A 26,033-nucleotide genomic window follows, 5' to 3' on the forward strand; every position below is an offset into this window, starting at 1 on the left:
CCAATGTCACAATTTGAATTTGTTGGTCGTTTGTTTGTTATTGTTGTGTCTTTGCTGAAATAATTTTGAGAAAATAGAAATACTTATTGAAGAATAGTGAAAATGTCCATAATAAGGAAAGATGCTGTCGTGGCGCCATGGGTTGGACCTACAAGTTGCAAGAACAGTTTATCAGTGATTGTACTTTCGTCAAATATTGATATAATTGAGAAGATATCAGAAGCCTTAACGGAAGTTCATAAGAAAGGGAATTTTCGATGGAAACTAATAGTTTTACGATCTTTTTATTTAGAAGAAGTAGTCAAACAAGCTGACTTAACCGGAAAAATAGGAATAGACTTCGTAATTTTAGCAGTTGACACAAGTCGACTATTTTGTTTAGAGTGGGCAAAGAACGTTATAGCGCAAATGCATTCAGACTTAAAAGTTCGACGCGCTGTGCTTGTGAATGCTAGTGGGCTTCCGGTAAATGCTATGGCAATCAGTGCTAGTGAATTGATAAGTTTTCAGAATGATGTGAAGTTGGATATTATAACAGCTAATGTGTTTGACCCAGACAACGTAACAGTTTTGGCGCGCCGTTTATTGAAATACATTGAAGTGTCTATTGGTGTAAAGACTGGTCTACCTAACCTTAATGTGTGATTTTAAACTTAGCTATGACTGTAAATACCAGTTCATGGGTGTGACTTTAACAACCAACTATTATAATATATTATGTATATACAAATTAGAAATCTAAGAATCTGTACTCATTTAAATTGGGATATAAGAATTTGCAAAAAAGCCATGTTATGATTTGTTGCTGATTTTGAGTAAATAAATCACAGATTACACGTTTCTGAATCATTTATTATACTTTGATTGTACTACAAAATAATAGGAAGTTCTCTACAGTTACAATTATATTATATATTACATAAATAATAAAACAATTACAGCAGTCCTCACTCATGTGTAGCAACCTCACAATATTCATGTAGCAACACTATTGCTAGGTAGTTGTATAAAAAGAAAAACAAAAAATAAACTATAGGTATGTGTGGAGATATTGGATATAACATAAGCTTAAAACTAACTGAAATACTGCTCATTTATTAACATAACTGTTTTAAAATTATAAATAACATTTTAAGCATAGAAAAATCTGTAAATTAATCCAAAATTATAATAAAACAATGAGAATTTCTCATAAAACAATTATCAAACTTACAAAATGAAATGCACTACAATTTCCATGTCACACTATAGATACAATAACATATTCTAAAACATATCGCTACAGATAGTTGCTTCTAACATTAAAGTCACCCATGTGACATAATTAAAATAAACGTATACAAAAATTTAATATTAGGCAATATCACAACTAAACCACCTGTTTGTTAGCAGGCAAATAAATACAGTCACATAAACATCACTTAAATTGTCCCCACAGTGACACAGGAGAAAATGGTAAATAAAGAATTTGCAAATAATAAGACAGTTATACTGCACTATGATTTCAATGTGAGTACATGGTAATGAATAGAAACATTGCTTATGCCCAAAATAAAAAAAAATGTAATGCTTTGTATGTATAAAAAGTATGATTTTTCTAATTCTAAGCAGTATTAAAATTAAATATGGAAAAGTGATACCATCTGAATAATTCAGGAAATTTGGAAAAATACACTTTCATCCATAAAAATGTCCCTAATTTTGGACTTAAATTACGATATATAAACTGCTTATATAATTCATTTCTCCTTAATTGTGGTATTTATTATGTGAACTTAAGTTATGCAGTTACAGCTTTACTTAAAATGATGCTTAGGCAGTAAATAGTTATGAATGGTGTGTCTTTGTCATTATAACAGTAGTCATGAATAGGAGGAGAAATAACAAACCATTCTATAACTAGTTTTTGCTTAAGCAGCAGGGTCAATATAATAATAAGATTCCTAAAACAGATCTGTTTTCAAATCAAAGTTTGCACCTCAGCAAAATATCTGATAATCCATTAAAATAACATCTCTCTATTCTTATAATTTAACATCAATGTTACTAGAGGTTTATGTGCCAAGCATAAAGTCCTGATTTTTATTGAACTATAAACAAATTGTATTGATTTAAACTACATAAACCAATCAATAACATTAATAACAGGTTGGTGTTGCAGTCACTAGTAGAGTAAATATATCACTATACTGTTACATAGAAGGTGCATATCAGAGAGTAAGGAGCTAATGGAATGTTGACGTAATAATTATCATGATTTCATCGGTTTTACTTGGCAATACATGAGCAAGCCGACCTGATCGCGTCTGCCTGAACATGAACTGTTCCATTAGCTACCTCCTCTGGGTGTATGATAATGCAGCTCTGGAACACGGTCCGAGCGCAGCCGCGATCGCAACTATGTTAGACACACAAAAGTATTCTAACTACCGACATATAACTTATCACTAATTTCCTGTACTGAGAGATATAGTTAAAATTTATCAAGCTGACACCTGAAGCATCCTACGACAGTAGGTTAAAATCGTATCGTGTCTTACTATTACTGCACACGGGTTATAATAACTACGTTGTGTTATGTGTAGTTTCTTAGGATGCTTCGTTTGTTCGATAGTTCCTAGGACATCCTCACACATAGTGTCAGAAAGTAGAATGTTTACTCCCACCAGCACAAGTGTCACATTTCAAGTCTAAGCATAATTGTGTATGCGAAACTTAAAATATGACGAAACTTGTGCACTTTACCTTTTACTAAACTACGCCTTAGGCTTCCGCTGTTGTTGACAAATTGAAATGAAGTATGTTCATTGATATGTGGACGCCACAAGTCCTTGTTATAAAATCAAATTGAGAATACAGAGCTATCGTCTAGGAGGGTGTGAACTACAAATTAAAATACTGAGATTCTTGATATGTAGCATAAGAGCGCAAGCCTCAAGGCGAAAAGCTACATATATGGAGCTCACACTCCAAAATATCACTGTATTTTGGCCAGATGATCACCTCGAGGCCGGTGCGAGCGGCCCGGCGAGCCCGTCGCGCGTGGCGGCGGGCCGGCGAGGCCGCAGCGACTTCACCTCGCTCCATATAGCAGTGTAGCACCTATTACATTATATCACTGTACACGGTCCTTTTCACGGCTCTCCACCTGTTTGCAAAGGGACGGCTGTTATAAAGTGCACACAAGTTGTGTTCGCTACAGTGTGTCGATGTGGAGACTGACCTCTAGTCGGAGTCGAGGTTGACGACGTCATGCGGCGCGGGCGGGGCGGGCGGCGGGTCGCGGCGTGGCGCGAGGGGAGGGCGGCCGCGCGGACGGCCCGCGCCGCCGCCCATCATGATCTCGCGCGCGCGCTGCTGCTGCAGGGCCATGGCCACGGGGTCGCGGCTGCCGAGCCCGCCCGCGTAGAACTTCGCGCCCATTTGTGGCTGTGGATATTGCCACTTCAGATGACGGGCGCCTGACGAGCGTCTTGTTACCGCGCGTTTACAGACTCCCGGCAAAAACGCGCTATTTCATAGGGTAGGTATTGATCTGAACGCGCGGTATCAAAACGCACGTCAAGCGCTAAACCTCAGAATGTAGCCTTAATATTAGAATAATATTTTATGTACGTGTGTTCAGACGTAATGATTAGAGTTAGATGGTTATAGTTTAAACTTTACACCCCAGAGTTAATTTTATTACGTATATCAAAAAGGTAAACTTCAGGTTTAACAAAAACAAGCGTCGAAATCTAATTACAGCACATTTAACGTTGCTAAAAATAACTAACCATGCATTTTAAGAATCGTGTTTCTTGCTCAGCTGTAGAGGTTTGCAATACAACATACAAAACAATAACCCTGATATTTTTAGTTCACCTTTTTGTTACGTGAGTAAAACACAAATATTAACTATATTCGGGCCGACATTCTCGTGTGCGAGGGTGCGGACACATACGTTATGCTGCATGAGCTGCTGCAGGCGCAGCTGTTGCTGCTGCTGATGCTGCCGCTGCCAGGGCGGCTCGTACTGCAGGCCGCTGGCGCCGCCCAGCCCGCCCGCGCCGCCGCCGCTGCCCGCTGCTGCACACACACGTTACTATCTTAACTATTACATTCTATGAAATTACGTGTTTGGTGCTTACGCCGCCTAAAATACACTTAGAGTAATTAAAAATATATCTTACCAGCATTCATGACTGGGTTCATCATACCGGGATTCATCACTCCCGGCTGAGCATACTTGTATATTTCTCCCATTTTTTGCATCAACTATAAGAAAACAAACAAATTATTAATAAAATTCTTGATAAATATTAATGTAAGGCATCACTACAACATAACGAAAGTACATGCTTCAACATAAAATACATGAGTAATGGCGTCAGGACTATAGGCGTCTAAATAAATAAGGGACTTAAAAATAACGACATAAACTTACGCCATAGTCATATCCACCGAACATCTAAACAGATAAGGTTAAAAATTCATTAAGTATGGTTTAATCTTAATTATATCAATAAATACACTATTGAAATCAATTTATAAATAATGCTGTTTGTAAAGGACGCCAATTAAAAATCTACAAAGTAGTAATTTTGAAGATAAATAAAATGATGCATCAAATAATCTTCAGTATGCTGTGAATTCGTTTAATTTAAACCAGTATCGAAACTGTATTATGCTAGTACGGAAACATTAAAAACTTCACCCAAAACGTAACTAGCTTCCATAGCAAGATAAATAGTTCTGATTGCTTGAAATTTTGTAATATGTCAATCTATGCAATTGTCACAATTTTCTTGCTCAATAAAGTCCAGAAACTCCCAGAGGGCTGCTAAGTCTGAACTATTACGTAACAAGAGGTTAGTTGGCCCATTAAGCACTAGCGGCTCACCGCATCCAACGGCTCACTGCTTTTCCTAGGATATAAGACTTCAATAGTTAATGATATGAATTAGGTACGTATCGTACGTATATTACTTACTCCGGGGTTAGAGTTGTATATAAGTGGCAGCATGTCTCGAATCTGGTTGTCGTTGATGTTAGGCATATCTTTGCGAAGCATCGCCGCTAACGCTGCATAGGCCAGTTGCTGTTGTTGTTGCGCCAACAAACCTGGTACTGTGCGACATTAAAAATATTATCAGAAGACTATCAATGATACCGTGCAAACATAATCCTGTTTTATAAGTTTCTTTTTAGGAAAAGGCGAAATAATCATGGCGTCAAAGCTCAAGAAAACTAAATATAAGTTGACAATACTGAAATACACAAAAAAGTAAACTTTATATCACACCAATTCAAATTAGTCGTATGAGCTTTCATCCGATATTTATTCATGTAATCTATTATAAAAAGGATGATGACTGGGTATAAAAAGAAAAAATCTCATTAGTCCCTCAGTTAGATAATTGAAAAGTATGAGACACGTATTTTTTCCTTTTTCAGAAAAAAACTAGAATTGACAAAGATTAACTGCTTTAAAGTTTAGGAGAGGGGGCTTGTGACGTAACGATATGGTAAAATTTATACTCAATCGTGACGTCACGCGTAAGTTTCATTCACTGTAATTTGGTCAATTTATGTTTCGGGACAAATTAAAAAATACGTATCCATTATTATACAAAAAACTACAAGACGTACACTGCAAAAAAAAATTGTCAACATCCCTATTCCACAAAGGTTGATCGTTACAATAAGCGATTATTATCTATAGGCATAGTAGTAGGTACACAACTCACCCATTCCATTATGCATGGGCCAAGCAGACGGGAAGGGCGTGGGCGGCGGCTTGTTCTTCTCGTTCTCGAAGTCCTCCCAGGCCGCCTTGCGCTCTTCCTCGCTAAGAGTCTCCTCCTCTTTGTTCTCCAGTAGCGAATCGTGCTCGTGGTACTTGTATATCTGAGAAATTAAATGTTATAAAAGTCTCTTATTACAAATAATACACAAATCAGTTTGTGGAAGCAGCAGTATACAAATTCCATTCAATAGAAACCTGGAAAAGTTACTACACCGAGTTGCAGAAATGGATTTTGGATCTAAGCTAGTAAAACTGAACTGTTTATGGTTATTGATTGACAGAGAACTTTTACGACTTGAGAGACCTAAGTGATGAGTTACGAATGTAAGGAAATATGAAAGATAACCAGACATTTACGTTTTGCGTCTTAGTGCTGTGACTTAAATGGTTGTGACAACCCCTACTACAATCAAGAAGTAATGTTCTTAAAGCCTTGAACATTTGCACATACCCTTCAGCAGTCAGAATGTGTATGAGTTGGTCCATACCTGTGCCTCGTGCTCCTTGAGCATCTCTGCGAACAGGCGGTCCCTGGGCAGCGTGGGCAGCGGGCGCGGCTCGTCGGGCCGCGCCTCGAACTTGTACAGCTCGGCGAGGTCGTTCTCCGCGTAGTGACGGTCGATCTGCTGCTCGTCTATCACGCGCTTCGATATCGCTTGCTTTGTTACTTGACGCTCGTAAATCTTCTCTTCCATTGTTCCCTGTTAACGAGATTATAATAATTAGCAATTTTATTGCTTTACTCGCAATACTTCAGAGAGAAAATATGCGAGAGTACGAAGAGACAGAGAGAATGAGATTTTTTCTGCTATTTTTTGGTAGAGCGCAGTAGTGACGGAAAGCAGCAATAAAAAAAAATATAGTGTAGAATAAAATAGACATGTTTCATTGTGTTGCATGTATATGTGCAGGTGATACTGTGTATTTAGATTAAAGATATATTTAAAACATTTTTATAAACATTCCCAATAAGAGGTACAAGAAAATACTTACCATAGCCAAAAATCTGTAAACATAGCAAGGTTTCTTCTGCCCGAAACGATAAACTCTGAATATACTCTGCACGTCGTGCGAGGGGTTCCATGATACGTCGAATATGATCACACGGTTAGCTGCCACCAAGTTGATACCCAGACCGCCAGCACGCGTCGATATTAAGAATAATCTAAACAATAAGCAAAAATTAAAAATACTAACTGTAGTTGTCAAATACACATTTCTTGGTGTATTAAATATCAGAATACTGACCTGGCCCTTGGATTGTCTTCTCTGTTGAAATTCTTACACCAAATAGATCTGTTTTCACATGACGTAGAACCATCCAACCTGAAGTAATCGACGCCCGGTGACCATGAACCTGTTAATAAGAAAAAGCTATTTAACATCAAACTTTATTTCTACATATTTTTTGATACTGTGGAGTTGCTATGCTGTGGAATTTGTTGTACTATTTCTTTTCACGGGTAGAGACTAAGGGCAACTGTCACATAAATTATTATTTGACGTTCAAAAAGTGCTATTTTGTAGCCTAATTTGAATAAATGTATTTCGATTTTGTTTTACTATGTTCTTATATCGTAATACTCCGCGTGCCATTTTATTTTCATTTACCCACAAAACTAAGTCATCGTTACTTACCGACATGTCCTCCAAGTTTCTCGTCGATGCGTCCTTCTTGGGTCGCCTCATCAACTTTACCCAAGAAATGCTCGATCAGATCTAAGGAGTACAACGACTGCGAGAACACCAACCTAGGAACAAGGATAAAATAAATTTCGATTAACGGCAAAGTTTACTTTTAACTAAGTAGGGTAAATTACTTCATTTTTATAGTTAGTGTCGTGAGACTGATAAATTAATAAATGATGCAATCTCACACGTATTTTTCGGTATTGTCCGACTAGTTTTGGACCCAACCGGAGTGCTTAATCATGGGCTAAGGCGGCGGAGTCACAATTCTACAAGATAATACGCGTGAGCAAACCGTTGCATCATTTAATAATAAATAACTTTATTTAGAAAAATCTCGTATACTTACAATTTATCTCCAATAGCCTCGCACTGCCGCAGTATATCGAACAGCAGCACAAGTTTGTGTGAATTCCTCATGTCATCCAACTCCTCGTCTTCGACTAATTTGATCCACCATTCAGTTGGGTTCTCATTCTTTACTTCAAACACTTCCGCGACGTCGGGATCGTCATCATCCGCTTCAACTGGAAATAAAACATGTAAGATTCCTATTGAGTCTACTTTTCAGCATAAAAAACAAGATATTAATAGGGTATTTATTGGTGGAGTTACAGCCTACCTACACTGAATCCATGATGAATCTTTAATACCATTACAGTAGTTATTTGTGCATATTAGGTTTCCAAACATGCCATTACTCTTGACACATCATACATCTTTTTAAATTAAGCTCTTTTCAACTTTTCATAAAGAATGTAAATTACTTTCTCATATGAGATGACAGATAAACATAATACACTTTCAACATACCTGGATTAGCCCTTGTCCCACGTCGCGTGCCAACTTTCGCCTCTTTACCTTTCTTATCCTTCTTGCCTGATTTCTTTTTCTTGCTCTTTTTGCGGCTGTCATCGCTTAGCTCTGATGAATCGTCCGTAGATTCTTCTGTTGAAGTTTCCTGAGTAAAAAGGTTTTATTTAATCTGGGAAACGGTAAATCCTTATTTTTTTTGTTCCATAATAAAATTGATTGTTCCTACTCCATATTATGTTAAATATTTCCAGTTAGATTTGAGTTATTAGCAGCTATCTGATGTATGCAGGTTTTTAGTATATAGGTTCTGCTTTAACACATTTTGATCCATGTAATGAAATAGGATAATGTTACTTACATCTGGAGTAGAATCATCATCTATAAAGTCGACTAATGAGCCTTCTGAGTCTTCTTCTTCTCTCTCTCTCTGTAAATCAAGACCAACAGTAAATAAAAGTTATAGTATGATCGTGTTATGCTACTCTAAACTAAAAGAGTAGTTAACAAGACATTTTAAATAAATAAAAGCAGATATATTCTGTCCAGTGGAACAATTCATGCTTTAAATAAACATTAATAGTCCATTGTACACTACTTCTAATGCATTCAGCAAAGAGGTTTTATTAAAAACTACAAAGGATAAATTCCTTATTCCCATACCTTCTTTTGCTGCATAATTTCGTATCTTTCCGAATTGTATTTGAGGACCAGCGGGTGTGTCCATATCCTTTGCAAGGACTGGAAGTCCGGAAACAGGAACCCAGACTTGCCTGGTAGTGGTCTACAGTAACACACAATACATATCTATCAGAGTATGTATTCCAAACAGACTCATAAGCTTGGGATACTTTTTTTAGTCAGTAGTACATCTGCATTATTTAGTTCAGGGATCTGTCCTCTTTTAGAAAGACTTTTCTGTCTTCTGCATCTAAACTATTATAACTACACTCCTCACATTCACTGATATATTCAAACCGACAATTTGATAAATAGAATTCTAATATGACAATTGTAATGTGTTTAGGCTTATAGGCAGGTATGATGGAATACAACACTCATTATGTTTAAGACATGCTTACCTTCTAGAATAATTATCCAAATAGTGCTGGTACAGTTTAACTTGAACATCAGTCAGTGTTATGAACAAGACATATTCGTGCTTCGGAGGAAGGAAGGGCGCCAGCACCCCGTAGTCTCTCCTCTATACAAAAAAAAAAACGTTAATTTGTGTGTACATAACAATAGGCAAGTTAAAAATATAACAAATATGATTAAGGCTGTATTCATAAATGAAACTTAGAATGGTTCTTAGATTAACTTTAATATAGACAGCACGTCACTTCTAACTGTGCGCCTTTCTCAATGGTTTATATACCTTTTTATTGACAAGTTCTTGGATATGATATCGCTGGCAAGCTCTTATTAAACTCTTTACAGATTACTTCACAAAAGTGCTACCAAATTCTCACCTGCACAGCCCCATCTAACATTTTGTGTAGCACGTGCGACCGTCTCTTCATAATCCTAATGTCGTGCTCCGTTGAGTCCGTGTACTGGCCGTTAGTGATGGGGTTTACGAAACGATTCAAGTACTCATTGTATTTACCCAACAAGTTAGGTTTCACAAATTGTACCATGCAGTAATCTGAAATATGAGAATGAAGATGATAATGGTTCACCCATTTTTTTTTATATATTAATTAGTAGTTAGTCACCTGGTAAGTCTCCCGTAACATGAAGTTTCTCAGACACTAGACTAATAAATAATGTAAAATGTTTTTTTTTGTATTTTCATTACAGAGTTCACACAACCTTTTGAAATCTATCTCTCAATCTATTTATTTTATAAAAATTGTAAAAACGTGTTGTTTTTACTAAACATCTAAAATCAATAAAAGTTACTCACATTCTTTCAAGTTATTTTGTAAGGGTGTCCCGGTAAGCACTATACGACGCCGTGTTTTAACTCTGTTCATGGATTGTGATAGACTGGTCTTTTCGTTCTTCAGTAAATGACCCTCATCACATACTACCAAATCCGGACCTGTAACAAACGAAAATGTTTCAATTTAATTCATATTTAACTTATGATTTTTACCACTATGCAAAACTTACGAGTGTCAATATTATTTGCGTTCTAGCATGGCGCCTAATAAATTGACGTGACTAGGGATGATAAATATAGACATTAATTTCGTCATTTTGGAGCATTATTGACATTAGAAGAGATATAAATTAATAGTTTTTTTAATGAAGTTAAAAGGTTTATCTAAAATCTGCCGAACCTAGTATGATAATACAATGACAAGACTAGCTTACCTGGATCCACAAGGCTCTCCTGGAAACTTCTCAGCATCTTCTTCTTAAACTTCTTAGGGTTGTCAGCAGAGAGATTTCTGAACATCTCGTAACCGAGCACGCAGACGCCGCCATTATCTAACCACTGTTGCAGCTGGAAAGCACGCTCGGAGTTCTGCTTATACCTGGTAGACAAACGTATATTTTTTGAATACAAGTTTTAACTTGAATTCCTCACTTTATGATCATTTTTGTATAACTCACTGCCGAGTATTGCTCTCCCTTTATTAATGCTAGGTAGATATTGATTGAGGGTTCTGGCTCGTCTCTTGCATGATGATCCATTCTGATAAAATTACTCTACACTCACAATTTTCTTTTCTGATGATTTTCATTTACGGCCGCTTTCTATATTCGATCCCGAATCTAAGATTCCGATCAATCCAGATTTTTCTCAATCCCTCGATTGAGCTTGAATCTGCATTTCTTTAATCGATCTCGTCTCGAAAACCATCGAAAAAAAACGGATAGATCGCCCTGGTAAACGTTTTGTTTTACGCATGTGCAGAAAAAGTACTTCAGCGATTATTAATGAGTAAAATGGTGGCTTTTTTCTTAGAGCTTATCTATTTTATGTATAATCACTAGAAATTGCACAAAATACAAAAATAAAAGATTGGGAAGTCGTAGCGGTAAATACTATAATTCTACCTGAAGATTAGAAAAAGCATAAACGACAATAAACGTTTATTGATGAGCAACGGAACGTCAGTCAATCGAAAAGTTGTCAGTCAGTTTGACATTAACATAATATATTTTAAAATCGCAAGTTTATTTGTTGTTTGTTTTTCCGATGTCTCAGTTATAGAATAGAATACAGCGGTAATATTCGAGCGCATTCAGAATAAGTTCACGCGCCATCTGTACAAGAAACTGTATGGGGTGTATCCGTTCTACCTACTCATGGATCCCACTCTGTTTGTTCTGGGCATGGTTGGCAATAATCAACTGTATATGAGACGGGAGTTTGCACTGGTCGTCTACTTGGTGAAGGTGCTTCGTGGAGTGGAGAATCACCCGGAAGTATTGCAGTGCTTGAGTGGCGGAGTGGGCGGCGAAGCCCGCACCTACTGCTGGTTCCTACCGCGAGAACAAATTTGCTCGCCAAAGCACCTCTTACAAGAGCTCTCCATACCACCAACTTCTTCAAAATCAGACTGACGTGTTTTTAATAATGAAATGTGTTTCAATTTTTGTTTAGTATAAGTTCTTTGCTGTCGCATTAGGGTAAACCCTGTAATGATACTTCATGGTTTTAAATAAATAAATCAAAACGAGAATATTATAATCGTTATCCATTGATTCCAGTATTACAGATATTGGTAAAAGTGTACTTAGTACACAAAAACTATAATACCGAGAGCAAAAAAGTTTAAGCGTCAGCTTATGCTTAGCAATCCAAAAGAATTACTGAGCGCTGGTCTTCAGCTTAAATCCTTGACCCCCGTTTACAAGTAAAGTACAGAACAACCACTCGATACCTAAATCACAATTACAAATTTTAAGGACAGAGTTTGTTCTACTTCGCTGTCACTACTATCCCAGTCCGATAGCTGAGCTAATACTTCAAGATCGCTATCACTATCACTTGAAAATATTTCCATTTTAACAGATTTCTCAGTACAATCCGTAAAAAATTGGGGATCGCAATTATAGATCAAAAAAGGCCAAAAATCGATTTGTCAAAACCAGAGATCGGTTATAGAAAACGCATAACTGTCACTTTCGTACAAATACCCTTAGATTATATACCTATAGATGTAACCATTAAAATGACTTTCCTTGATAGAGCGAGATCGTTAATTGTCAGACTTATGCAAAGAAACAGGACACAATATATATTTTTTGTCTTTGTCAACATGGCCGGTCTTGTTGTTTGGCAAGATCTGAGTTTGACAGATTGTGACAAACAAACTTGGCGTCTTGCGGATTTTTCTGTGATTGTGCGAATTTACAGTGTTTAGTGCGTATAAAAATTGGATGATAAAGAATATTTAGTGTAAGTGCGATGGTGGGTTGCAGTGTTTTGGGCTGTAAAAGCCGGAGTGAGCGAAAAATTGAAGGAATAACATTTCACACGTAAGTAGGCGAAATTATCATTTCTTTCGTTAATACAACGCCCTACAAGGCCAGATGATCATTGATTATGATGTTTTGTAATGAATTCAGTGACGTGAGCCAAGAATATTGAGTTGTGATACGTGTTTTCAATATCACAAAATAAAATAACCTAAAACTATGAACGGTTCAGGGTTGCCATAATAGCTACTTGAATTTACCCAAATAAATCATATTTCATTTTTGTCAGTACATACGATTGTTGGGTTGGCTCAGGTACTCATCGTAGTTATGTTATAAATTCGAGGGTTTGTATTGTTGAATGTTTGTTTGTTACTCAATCACGCAATAACGTCTGGATGGATTTCAATGATATTTTGCACACGAGTAGTTTATTACCTAGATTAACACATAGGATACTTTTCACGCGGATGAAGTCGCGGGTAAAAGCTAGTAGTTTAATATTTTTATTGAGAGGAAATTAATTCTTCTGTATGTAAATTTATATTTACTTAGATTTATTTAAGTACTTTATTGTAGTTTATTTAACTTATTACTCAATAAAGATAAACTTTCGTAGCATGTGAATAAAATGTTCTTTAAATTTCAGGTTTCCATCCAATCTTTATAAAAAGAAATGGCTGGATGCCACTGGACGAGAAAATTGGCAGCCAACAAAGTATTCAAAAATTTGTTCGATTCATTTTGATGATGATTCATTACTATATAAAAATAAACGAGTACAAGTAAAACCTCACTCAGTACCAACGAAATATATACATGTTAGTATTTAGTATTTATTATTCTATAAGTATTTAGTATTCATTCTAATAATGCAATATTGAGTCTTTCTTTTAATCATTATTTGCTTGTTTACGTATTTATTTTTAAATGTTACAGAGTCCAGCCTCAACGTATCCGTGTCCACAACAGGATAATACTCCATTACCATCTACGAGCCAGGAGAGCAAAGAAATTTTAATTCATCTTTATCACCTCCTAATAAACGAAGAAAGTTGGTTATTTTACGAGAAGTGCAAAATATTCAACCAGAGAAGTTAACTGTGGTAAGCATACCTGCGCAAAATGAAACAATATTTACCTGACGTACTGATTCTCTGTAAAACTTACAAATATTTGATAGAAGAACTATAAAATCTACTTAATTTCATTTTAGGCCGGTCCCAGCTATGAAGTTGATGTAGAACCTGTTGTCCAGCCAGCGACTCTTAAGAAGGAAAAACGACTAGAAAATCTGCTGCAGAAAGAGAAGACAAAATCTAATAATTGTCGCAAAAAATTGCGTGCTGTACGTGAATCTAAACGACGATTAGTTAAAAAGACAGCACATTTACAAGATATTATAACAGAATTAAAATGCAAACTACAAATGCAATCTGAAGAATTAGATTTACTGTCAAATGTTGAATCTGAAAATGCAGATTTTCTTAAAAGATACCTCGATAAAACGAACTGTCCGCGAAAATATTCGCCATCGTTACGAAAATTTGCATTGTGTTTGCATTTTTTAAGCCCTAAGGCCTATGCATTTGTGAGAAAGCAATTTAACACATGCTTGCCCCATCCTAAAACATTATATAGGTGGTATAAATGTGTGGATTGTGAACCTGGATTCACAAGTGAAGCTTTTGAAGCTATCAAATTATTAGTTAGTAAGTCTAATGAAAAAATATTATGCTGCCTTAGTCTTGACGAAATGTCAATCCGACAACACCTACAGTGGGATGGCAAACGCACCGTCGGATACGTGAATGTAGGACATAATCTAGACACCGATAGTATGCCGCTAGCTAAGGATGCTTTGGTCTTTATGGTTACGGCGTTAAACTCCAGTTGGAAAATACCAGTTGGGTACTTTCTGACAAATGGTGTCAACGGGGACCAACGTAGTGAATTATTAAAAAATTGTGTACATTTGTTAATAGAATGTGGGGTACAAATAGTATCGGTGACATTTGACGGATGTCCTGCAAATTTCGCCATGACAAAAAATCTAGGCGCTCAATTTAATGACATTAACAATATCAATCCAACAATAACTATTGAAGGTCAAATCATAGTAATAATACCAGATGCATGTCACATGTTAAAACTTGTTAGAAATACACTAGCCGACAAAAAAGAGATTTTGAATGCTAATGGCGAAATAATATCCTGGAATTATATTGAAAAATTGCATAATTTACAAAAACTGGAAGAACTGCATTTAGGGAATAAGCTCAGAGCTGCTCATATTAATTACAAGAAACAAATAATGAAAGTTAGACTCGCTGCGCAAACTTTCAGCAAATCTGTCGCCGAGGCTCTTATATTATGCAAGGGTTATCTAGCCATAGAAGACTTTGTACATTCAGGAGCTACTATTGAATTTATCACAAACTTTAATGATTTGTTTGATGTTCTAAATAGCCGAAGTTTATATTCATATGGTTTTAAAAAACCTATCAGTAAAGAAAATATGATGAATGCAAAATTAGAAGAGTTAGAAACTTATCTCAAAACGCTCAGGTTCATTGAAGGTGATTTAGTCATTAATTCGGGAAGAAAAACAGGGTTTCTGGGGTTTTTAATTTCTATTAAGGCGCTAAGAATTATTTTTTACAAGTACATACATATTGGAAATGCTCCTCTTCGATATTTATGTACTTATAAAATGAGCCAAGACCATTTGGAGGTTTTCTTTAGTGCCATTCGCTCTAAAGGTGGGTTTAACAATAACCCTACTGCTCTGCAGTTCGTATCGGCGTATAAGCGACTGCTGATCCATGGTGAATTAAAAAATATTACCACAGGTAATTGCATACCATTAGATAATATTAATATTTTGACGTGCAATTCAAATTCCATTTGTCGTAAAATAAACAGTAGAAGAGAAAGAATATTGGCTATGAATGACGAAAGTCTCGATGAAGATTCAATTGTTGATTTGCCCGAGGGTCATGACTATATAGGAAACTTAGAATTATCAGAATTTTCAAAGGAAGCCATAACTTATATTTCTGGATATGTAGTGCGCAATTTGAAAAAAATAATAAAATGTGATGAATGTTTAGGAGCAATATTTGCAATTGAAAAGTTTCCGAGTTTTATTGCTGTAAAGGATGTTGGCGGATTACATTATCCATCACAAGATGTTATCAAAATTTGTGTGTTTGCCGAAAAAATTCTAAGACAAACCACATCAATACACGGGAATTCCTATTTTTCACAAAAAGGCACTTTACCAAAAATGACTTGCAGTGTTTTGAAAAAATTTATTGGTACAGAAGTCTTTGCAGAAATAAAGAATCATATTAATGAACAAAGTCCTTTTGAAAATCATTTTGTATTATTAATTAAAGCTATCGCTTTTAGATATTTTGAAGTCAGGATTCATTATATAATGACGTCATTATCTCATCGAGATGAAAGAATCAGAAATATGCACACTAAGTTAATATTGTTTAAGGGTCAATAATTATGAATGTAGGTATTTCCTTATGGTTTGTAATAAATATTTTTATGATAAAGACTGGTTTTATTTCATCATTGAACGTGTCGTGTGTGTTTTATGTCGTGTCGGTCGATGGATGTCCATACGATTCTCCTTACCGCCCTTGTAAAAACGAAATATTAGACCAAGGAGGTTTTATTAAAGTATTTCGTACGACTACGACATAAGAGTTACATTATTGAAGCTAGCATATAAAATGTGCTAATTCAGAATTTTTAGTTTGCGAAGTACTTACAGGTACTTATAATGTCTGTTCGCGATCAAGTAGAATTCATAATATTTTTTACCTAATATGTGGGAATTGCCAACTTATTAGGCAACACCATAAAAATCTATTTCTGTTTCAAGTGCGGTCACGCCATGGTTACATCTATAGGTATATAATCTAAGCAAATACCAATCTAAAATCTCGATCCGCCCTCCCAAAGATAGATTGAAGAAAAAGATCGAGAAAACGATCCATGTATCGGTTATAGAAACACTAAAAGTTGTAAATGGATTCAAATGTCAATCTCGATCCGTAAATTTTGGATTGAGATCGAATATAGAAAGCGGCCGTTAGCATACATTTGTGATTGGTAACCCTCCCCAACACAGCTTATACTTCCAGTCATCTAAGTTGCACTTACCTGGACAGTTCATAGATGTCAACTTCGAAGTCAGATTCGGCGTGTTTGAGCCACATGCGGATCTCGTTAACCCAATTGAGTACAGTGGAGAGCGGACACACGACCAGCACTCGGTTCACGTTTGTGAGGGAGCCGTGAGTCAACAGCGTGTGGGTTAGGGATATCACCTATAACAATAATATTACATAACACATGAAGTTATATTTACTGAAACTTTGAAACAATAATCTAAGGATTTCGGCAACCAATTTAATAAGGATATTAGTAAGTAAGGGACTATTGTTACTTCTTAAAGTTTGAATTTTGCAGTTATGGCTGCGTCGTTAGTGGTACATCAGACTGCCTCTCATTATTTTAAGAGGAAGTCCAACCAATTTATACAATTAAACATAACCTAGTTACCAAACAGAAGGATAATGATACACTCACTTGTAACGTTTTTCCCAGACCCATGCAATGCGCTAAGATGCATCCTGAGCCTCTGTCTTTTTTGATTCGCTTGGCACTCTCGAAGCACGCGTCCCACATGAACTTTATACCATTAGCCTAAAAATAATGAAAAATAATACAATAACAAATATCCGAGATTTATCTATACTAATATATATATATATATATATATATATATTTATCTATATCTTCTATACTAATATATAAAGCTGAAGAGTTTGTGTGTTTGTTTGAACGCGCTAATCTCAGGAACTACTGGTCCAAATTCAAAATCAAAAATCAAAATCAAAAGTCATTTATTCAAATTAGGCTACTAAGTAGCACTTTTTGAAGGTCAAATTACATTGACAGCACCCAGTTTTGCCCACCCGTCACCGCTTCCTAAGTGCTTTTGCTGTGAGAGAAGAAACGGCGCAACAAACTCCCCAGCAGCACGCTGTCTTTCCATTTACAATATAATTATTAAAAAATATATCAAAATAAGTGTGTAGGTGCCGTGCCAAATAAACAAAAATTTGAGGTCATGGTACCTAAGCCACTATGAACTTAAACTGTCAACTACTCGGCCAAGGTCAGCAGACCGACCAGCCACCGCAAGCAGCACCCGTTCACGAGTATGACGCAAGGGTCAGCCATCACCTCCCTCGCCATATTTGAGGGAAGGAGGTGACCCGACCCAAGACGCCACCGCAGGCAGTGACGACTAAGGGAGCATGACGTATCTGCTGCCGGCTAATAAAATAAAACTCAAAGAAAGAAATACCCCAAACGTTGATTTACCTGGCACAGCCCCGAACACGGAGGCGGCATAAATTGCTACGTCATTCAATCTTATAATTAATAAAATTATACATGTCAAAATTTCTAATAAAGAACATATACGTTTATGCGTATAATCATACTAAAAATAAAACAAAATAGGTAACACAATGTTACATACATAAAGTATGCCTATCAAATAACATAATAATCGTAATAACACGTCATACATTCATCCACACTAAAACCGTCCTGTGTTAATCACGGCGACCAACTATTTTTATCATTCAAGTAATCATTTATTGTATAGTAAGCCTTCTTGCATAGTTTATCTTTAACCGTTGATTTAAACGAGTTGAATGGCAATTCCAATAAACTAGGAGGTAGTTTATTGTAGAGGCGAACACTAAGCCCTACAAATGAGTTGTGTACCCTATGTAAACGGTGCGATGTACCAATTAGCTTATGTTTGTTCCGTGTATTTATACTATGTATATCACTCTTTTTATGGTATAAGTGAAGATTTTGTCGTATCCATAGTATATTATCTAAAATAAATTGGGATGCTACAGTTAAAATGCCTATCTCTTTAAACCGCTCCCTAAGAGAAACTCTAGAGCCTAGCTGATAAATGGATCAATTATGAAATGAAATGAAATAAAATGAATTGAAAAATTATTTTTGTGTTGAATAGACCATTCATCCAGGAAGGCTTTAGGCTATAAACCATCACGCTGCGACTAATAGGAGCGAAGATAAAATGGAAAATGTGGGGAAAAAAGGGCAGGTATAAATCATAACTTATATCTTCTAAAAACGCGGACAAAGTCGCGGGCAACAGCTAGTGCTTGAATAAAATGTTAGTGTTTACAGTCCATATTTATCAGCATACCTGATGTGGTTTCAACTTCTTGACGAGACCTCTGTCAACTTGAATTAGTGGTTCTTTAGTTTCTGGATCGAAATCCAACACGACTTTTTCCAAGACAACTTCATCCGGCTTTCCAGTCTCATCAAAGTCCAAATTATTGTACTGTAAATTAAGAATAATAGGTTATTAATTGGCGGGTGTTATTTTTCAACATAAAAGGAAACTAACTACCTGGAATATAGGGTCGCATATAAAAATCTGACAATGAAAACTTACCAATTTCTGTCTATCTGCAATACGAGCAATTCTTTCCTTTTCTTCGCGAGCAGCTTTCTTTGTAGCTTCCTCTAACTGATTCTTACCCATTACCTACAAACAAATACATTATAAATCATTGACACGACTATTTTACACTATTGTTTAATATTGACACATTAAAGTCATTCTGCTTCTTTACCTTACGTATATTCTTCCTGCCGTGTTTATTTCTACCTTCATTTTCAGTGTCCGATCCAGATCCATCACTATCATTAACTTGTTTTATGCGTCGACGTTTCTTTTTTCTAGAAAAAAAAAGCTATCCATAAGTCATTATCATTTCTGTATCCATTGTGAGTCCACCTTCACACTGGTCCCTTCGAAAACTAACAATCTATGCAAAAAATTGAGATTCGATTCTAGTCATTAGTTCGAATATATTTATTTTATTTTATAAAAAAAAATTCAGCAGTGCTTGTTGCATCATAATAGTACTGAATACAAATCCTTGCGTAGAACTGCATGCATATAAAATAGTTTGTTTATCATAGGTACCTAGATAGTTTAGGGAGTTATGAGCGAATCCGGTTGCTCGACAATGTTAAATAACAACAATGCTAAATAGTAGCCTAAATCGAATATTTGAATACAACATACCCCTCATTACTAGATCCCGCTGATCCGTCGCTTTCCGAGGGCTTTTTCTTCCGCTTGGAGCGTTTTGCAGACTCTGAGCTCTCATCCTCGGAATCCTCAAAGTCGCTAACCCTAGCTTCTTCATCGTCTTCATGTTTACGACGCGAAGTCCCGCCTTCTGAGTCTGATGATATTGCATTTGCCTTACGCCTTTTTGATATAACGCTGTGAATATGATTTGTTCTAATAAGAATGACTATTGTAACATGCCAGGTCGGCTATTCTCTAATAATAGGTGTTCGTAAAGGTTATTTAATTTCTTATAGCTACTTAATATACTTATACTTACTTTTCTTCCTCGGAATCTTCTATGTGTTGTGTATCCTGTAAAGATTTCTTTGCATTAACTTGATGACACATAAATGCATCCTCCACATGCTCCTGGCATTCGACTTCTAAGACTATAAAATGTGGTTTTTTTTTTAACAAATTGACACAACGAACTATGTACTTTTCAGAGCTTCTAATTATGATTAAAGTAGACTACATTCTTACGACTATAAGCTTTTTTTTTAATGGTTAATAATGATGATGATGATACACAAGCAATACAAATTTTGCTCACCTCAGTGGCCTCTACATCCTGAGACGCCGAAGAATCACTTTCATTTAGTAAATCATCTTTAGCGAGATGACCGATGCTGTCTCCGTTAAGACCATGAATTTTAGGTAAATCTGTAAAATGAAATACGTGAGTTTGAGGTACTAGTCACTAGAATGATGACTGTTAGGGTTCTACTGTAGCCTAAGAAAGCCTGTTTCTCTGTAAGTCAAAATAATACCTGCATAAGTGTGATGGATCATAAAAGGTGATGCTTAGGTCACGCACATCACACATATCATCTGTTGAGTTTGTTTTTTAACTTCCTTCCTTCCAATAAATATGGGCTATATAAAATAATGTATGGCAGAAATACGATTAAAAGTTAAGAGAATGTGTTGATGACAATGGCTTAGGGTAGTTCCTCCCTTTCTAAAGACTCAAATATTTTTATTATCCTTTTGTTTTGTTTTCCGTTAACAGAATAACCTAATTCGATTCGGTCTTTACGTTTTGAAAAAAACGAAAGTCAAGAATTATTCCCTACACTCCCAATTATTCCCTGCATTTTTAATATGCAGGATATGGACGTGGATGAAGTATACCTTCTTCTTCAACATTTTCGTCGACATTGTTCTCCGAGACGTCTGAGCTGCTCTCAGCGTGCAATAAGTCCTCGCCGATGGTCGGCGTCTGCTTCAGCTTACACGCTTGCCTCGCAGAACTCCTGCTCTCAGTATTGTTTGACGAAGAACCATGCCGTCGAGATTTGTTTAAACTGTTTAAATTTGTCAGCCTACGAACATTCGACTATGTTAGTGGAACCATTTCATATAATTCACCTATGATGAAATATCCTTCAAGTAGAACAGCTAAGAAAAAAGACTATGTGATATATATAATAGACATATTTCGTGATTAGTGCCTAATTTTAATGGCTTGTACAATAAAACTTCTCATTAGCTGAATAATATGATGGTATGAGTTTTCTAGGACACCTCAAGGTCAACTCATTTTGTTTTTATAATTACTAACATCAGTTTGATTGTTTTAGCATAGCATGTACAGCATCCACTATACTTTATTTCCAGTAAGAGTACAAGGTAAGATGAAATGTGAAATAATGATGGAGATATGTATTTAACTGGCATGTTTGATTGCCACAAGGAAAAATATTTACCCTTCAATATCTCTGTCACTCGCATCTTGAATTTCTGAGTTCTGGACACTGCTGCCACTGGGTTTTGATTTAGAGCGTACCATCTGTAATTATTTTTATAATCTTTATTGTCCCTGTTTTCAATATTAGTAATGAGGCAAGGGTATTAGACAGCCCTTACTTTCTGAACTGTTTTAAGCTGATCTTATCTTCTGAAAATGTATAAATTCTTTATGTATTGTCTAAATTTTGTACTAAATAAAAACTCCAAATATATTTATGGGCATTTTATTGTGCGCTTATACTAACACATAACAACATTTTTACTGAAAATATGTTTACATATTATGTAGACAAGTACAATAATTTCGAGACTTTCCATAGTAAATGCGACATTTTCTTATTTGAATTACACAAATATATGTATTTAATTAATTTCGCAGTAAAGGCAATCTGTCATATTGGTGTGGTAACTTATATCCTAACCTTTTTAACACTGGAATCAGAGTGTTCATCAACAGTCCCATCAATTTGGTTGATACTACTGTTGTGGGCTTTTTCACTACATGCCGTTTTTTTTGACTTTGCTGTTTCTGAAGATGATGAATTTGATGATCGTGATTTTTTTCTGCCTCTTTTTAACACATTTGTTACAGATTCTTCATGCTCTGAACTGGATGAATGATTGAGAAGCATTTTTTTTAGTTCACTACTTTCCCTGGCACTTATAAACCTCTCCTTAGTTCTTGGAAATGGTTCGGAATCACTATCACTGTCATTTAATAAAGATGATTTTGCTTTGATAGTATCATGGCAAGGTTCATTTAGTTTCTCTGTTTCACTGACATTATGATTATCATTTTCCTTATTTACATAAGACTTAAGACTACTGTCATCACTCTTTTCTTGGTTTTGAGCTGAATGTTCATTTAACCTAGACAATGATGCTATAATGTTTTCAACCACTGTATCAATTCTTTCTTGACTGTTATTAGTATTGCCATCAGAGACTTTACTGTTTTCTTTAACAACCTGTTCTTCATTTTTGTCAGAGTCAGAATCACAAAGTAGTGAATCTTTAATAGTTGCAGGATTAATTTCCTTTTGGCTCACTACCTGACTGTCAATATTTGTTCCAATTTCTTTATCGGAATCAGAATCATTAAGCAGGCTATGTTTTACTCTTTTTGATTGAGCTTTTACACTGTCATCTGATTCAGAATCATTCAATAAGGCATTTTTAACTTTTTTCATATATGTATCAGACTTTGCTTCATCTTTTCTAACTTCACATACAGTATGGCCACCTTGAATAATTCTAATAAGATTATGGTCAAGTAAAAACTTTGTACTTAATTCTGGCAGTCTTTCTACATTTAAACTAAACTTTTTGAGTTTGAAATTCTTAACTTCTTTAAGTTTACTATCCCAATTGCTTTTATTTTTAATAATCATTGATTTTGAGGATTCCTTATTTCCGAGATTGTAAATTTTTGATTCCTCTTTACTATGAACCTGAGCACTTCCTTTTTTGCTGAAATGCTCTCTTATATCACTTTGTTTTCCTGCAAACAAGTCACTTTTGACTGGCACTGCATCTGGTTTTAATAATTTTGTAATATTAACACAGCGGATCAAGGGTTTTGAATTGTTTGAGTCATTAGAATCATCATTAAGTTCCTTCTGCATGTTATTTTCTTCTGAATTCTTAGTGGAATCATCATTAATTTGACTTGAAGAATCACTTACATTTGAATTTTTTCTTTTCCTTTTGATGGGTTCAAGATTGTCACTACTGCAATTTGCTTCATTACTTGCAGGTTTATTCTCTTTTTGTGCCTCTTTATTTTTATTGCTTTTAAAATCTTCTTCACTATTGGTGTCATCTACAGGCAGTATTTGACTTGAATTCTTTTGTTGTCCATTTGTTTTGGATTTTTTCACTGTATTCTTTCTGTTAAAAAATATTGTGATTGGACCACCTTTTGTAGATTTTTTTTTACTACTTTCTTCTGTGGAAACCTTTCCATCCTCTGGCCCAGAATGAGACTCTCTGTGTTCTTTAACCAAGGATTCAGTATGGTCAACATTATTATTTTCAGTTGTGGCACTACTATCTTCACTTTTATTTTCATCACTTACTAATTTACTTACACTATCTTCAGTTGAGACAGAATTTGAGGATTTAGTCGCTAAAGGTACAATGTCATCTTCAGTGTCACTGATGCTCATAATTCTCAATGGTTTTCTCCTATCACTGTTGGTACTGGTACATTCTGCAGTATTTTGTGTAGATTTTGTAACATCACTTGAATTCTCAGCCATTTCAGTTTTTGCATCATCAGATTCTACATCAACAATTTCATTTTGATTGGAGTCAGATTTACCCTGATTAGTTTCAAAATCAATATTTGCCAATTTACGACTTTTGAAGTCTGAAGTTCCTACCCTGAGTCTCTTTAGTTTGCAATCGTAATAAACAGGATAATTATCATGCATTGAAATAGTCATACTTTTGGCGACTACTTTAGCTGATGTATAATGTTTTATTGAAATTTTCTTAGATATTCGTAATTTATGTGTGTCATATTCGAAATAGTAAAACTTTGGTTTCTCTTGACTTTTCCCGCCAACATTCGATGGAGCTTGAGATGCGTCAACTCGCGAGATTACACTCTGAACACAGTTTTCAACTTTTTCTAGAGACTTTTTTGACAGTTCGCAAATAAGAAGCACCTTAGAGGCAGCTTTATGAACAGCATGAGCATTCTTTAGTTTGTCTTTATTAATTCTCTTGTCTTTCAAATTTTCGGACCGAGTTCGTAGATTAGCACCAAGTTTAGACAGATACTCCATTGCTTCACATAATACAACACTTACAGGCACTTCGGCCGCCATTTCATATATCAGATTTCACAATGAACTCGTAAGTTATACACAAATATCGTAACGAGACCAATAATAAAATGTAGTCGTCAATATGCATGCATTTTGACTTCGCACTTCACAGAGTGTAATTACGATTCTCCAATTTAACTAATTCGGAAAAAGCGTATAAAACACCATAGACTAAAAAACGTTCCATTTCGATTTTTTTTACATTTATTTTTTTTACCGAGAACATTCATTAAGTTTTGGATGTAATTACCACCAAATTTTAAATCATACAAGAAATTCCGTCATAAGGTCAACAATACTTAAGTTCCTGATAGCTAGTAGACTGGTACCAAATTAAGAATAGATATTCAATCGATTGCAAGACCTCATGAAATGAAATGGAACGTAGCGCTTCCTTTCCTCGCGACATATTCAACTCGGTCGGGTTATAGCTGCTATACATAAATATAAAACACAAAATAGCGGCAAATAGATATATACATGAACTATTACTTATGCAGCACTGTATGCATAATTACTAACAATCAGGTACAACGGACTGAGTGAGTATAAATCAGAAATGTATTCTTAAAATCATTGTTGTCACAGTGTCACTAAGGCGAAACATAAGCTTTACAAAAAAAATAGAGGTACCAATTTTTTGTACTCACCTTTCATGTAAATGGCTGAACTAGCGTTATACGGAAATCTATTAAGCAAAAGGAATTAACTATGATTGAAAAACATTATAATACGTTGTATTATAGATTGCACTGTAAAATAATCCACATATTCCGCATCCAGACCGAAAAATCGGCAATATAGGCAAGGTAGGTAAACTATCCAAAACAGTCGTGAAAAAGAACCATAGACACTAGAGAGACGCAATGTACCACGGAAGTTATGAATGCCAGTGTAACGATCCATCTATCATTTTTTTTTCGGCTTATGAATAAATAATGTTTATTGCTTATCAAAATCTAAAGCATAACATCGTCATATTTTATTAAAAAAAGGATTAAGTTTTGATATTTAACAACACTAACAGGAACTTCAATAACATTTATTTTGTAACAAAATCGATTGTGAAAAATCGACTTAAGCACTTGTTGAATGATAACAATTATTTTTAATATCATATATATCAAAATTATTTTATAACACAGAAGTGTCAACTGAATGAATTAAAAAGATGATTGTATAATAGCATCACTACTGCGGGCTGATGTTCCGCCGAAGCGTTAACAATCCATATCACACAAATACCTAATTAAGTACAAAACTTTAAGTGTAAGAGAATTTAACATATAATTCATTTCGCAAAATCTGACTACACCTTGCACTTTAGGTATATATTTTGTTAACGCTAAAATAATAAAATAAACCGCAATGAAAGCGCATTGTGGATCGCGAGCCACAAGTTGACTAGAGCTGGTTTAGGCCTTTTTCATTTACAGAAAAATTGAACAATTTTGTAATTATGTAGGTATTTTTGGGACTAATCAACAAACTGGATTATTGAAGGTTGACTATTCCAAATTTTATTCATATTTAGAGCGTATCTCACGAT

At 35.4% G+C, this 26,033-nt stretch overlaps 2 protein-coding genes across 7 annotated transcripts; one reads left to right on the top strand and one right to left on the bottom strand.

The window, feature by feature from the left end:
- Positions 1-849, top strand: LOC113495811. The gene has a single exon (XM_026874770.1). The coding sequence runs from the start codon at positions 103-105 to the stop codon at positions 643-645; it is 543 nt and encodes a 180-aa protein (XP_026730571.1). The 5' UTR covers positions 1-102; the 3' UTR covers positions 646-849.
- LOC113495805 (transcriptional regulator ATRX homolog) lies at positions 832-25,363 on the bottom strand. Of its 6 annotated transcripts, none has more exons than XM_026874759.1 (29): positions 25,135-25,363; positions 21,608-21,690; positions 21,033-21,223; positions 20,452-20,561; positions 20,176-20,210; positions 19,848-20,051; positions 19,390-19,495; positions 19,209-19,301; positions 18,954-19,094; positions 17,282-17,398; positions 16,853-17,019; positions 10,613-10,776; positions 10,200-10,337; positions 9,763-9,938; positions 9,373-9,494; positions 8,954-9,074; positions 8,652-8,720; positions 8,291-8,438; positions 7,827-8,004; positions 7,427-7,539; positions 7,037-7,145; positions 6,782-6,953; positions 6,277-6,489; positions 5,730-5,889; positions 4,973-5,109; positions 4,173-4,257; positions 3,944-4,068; positions 3,224-3,429; positions 832-3,148 (listed from the first exon to the last, which is right to left on the bottom strand). In XM_026874759.1, the coding sequence occupies exons 2-28, from the start codon at positions 21,688-21,690 to the stop codon at positions 3,226-3,228; spliced, it is 3,681 nt and encodes a 1,226-aa protein (XP_026730560.1). In that variant the 5' UTR covers positions 25,135-25,363; the 3' UTR covers positions 832-3,148; positions 3,224-3,225. The 6 variants fall into 6 exon arrangements, with proteins under 6 accessions (XP_026730560.1, XP_026730555.1, XP_026730554.1 ...); XM_026874754.1 differs by lacking the exon at positions 25,135-25,363 and adding an exon at positions 22,073-25,121 and having other exon boundaries at positions 3,944-4,065; XM_026874753.1 differs by lacking the exon at positions 25,135-25,363 and adding an exon at positions 22,073-25,121.
- Positions 25,364-26,033: the final 670 nt, after the last annotated feature.

Source organism: Trichoplusia ni, chromosome 7, assembly GCF_003590095.1.
Source record: "Trichoplusia ni isolate ovarian cell line Hi5 chromosome 7, tn1, whole genome shotgun sequence".
Classification (NCBI taxonomy): Eukaryota; Metazoa; Arthropoda; class Insecta; order Lepidoptera; family Noctuidae; genus Trichoplusia; species Trichoplusia ni.

Excerpts from the sequence above, each read along its gene's own strand:
- LOC113495811 (XM_026874770.1), top strand. The coding sequence starts at position 103 with ATGTCCATAATAAGGAAAGATGCTGTCGTGGCGCCATGGGTTGGACCT.
- LOC113495805 (XM_026874753.1), bottom strand. The coding sequence starts at position 24,484 with ATGGCGGCCGAAGTGCCTGTAAGTGTTGTATTATGTGAAGCAATGGAG. Across the intron at positions 7,540-7,826 it reads GAGGCTATTGGAGATAAATT|GTTGGTGTTCTCGCAGTCGT; the intron begins GTAAGTATACGA and ends CCTTGTTCCTAG. Across the intron at positions 3,430-3,943 it reads AGCAGCTCATGCAGCATAAC|CCACAAATGGGCGCGAAGTT; the intron begins GTATGTGTCCGC and ends CAATATCCACAG.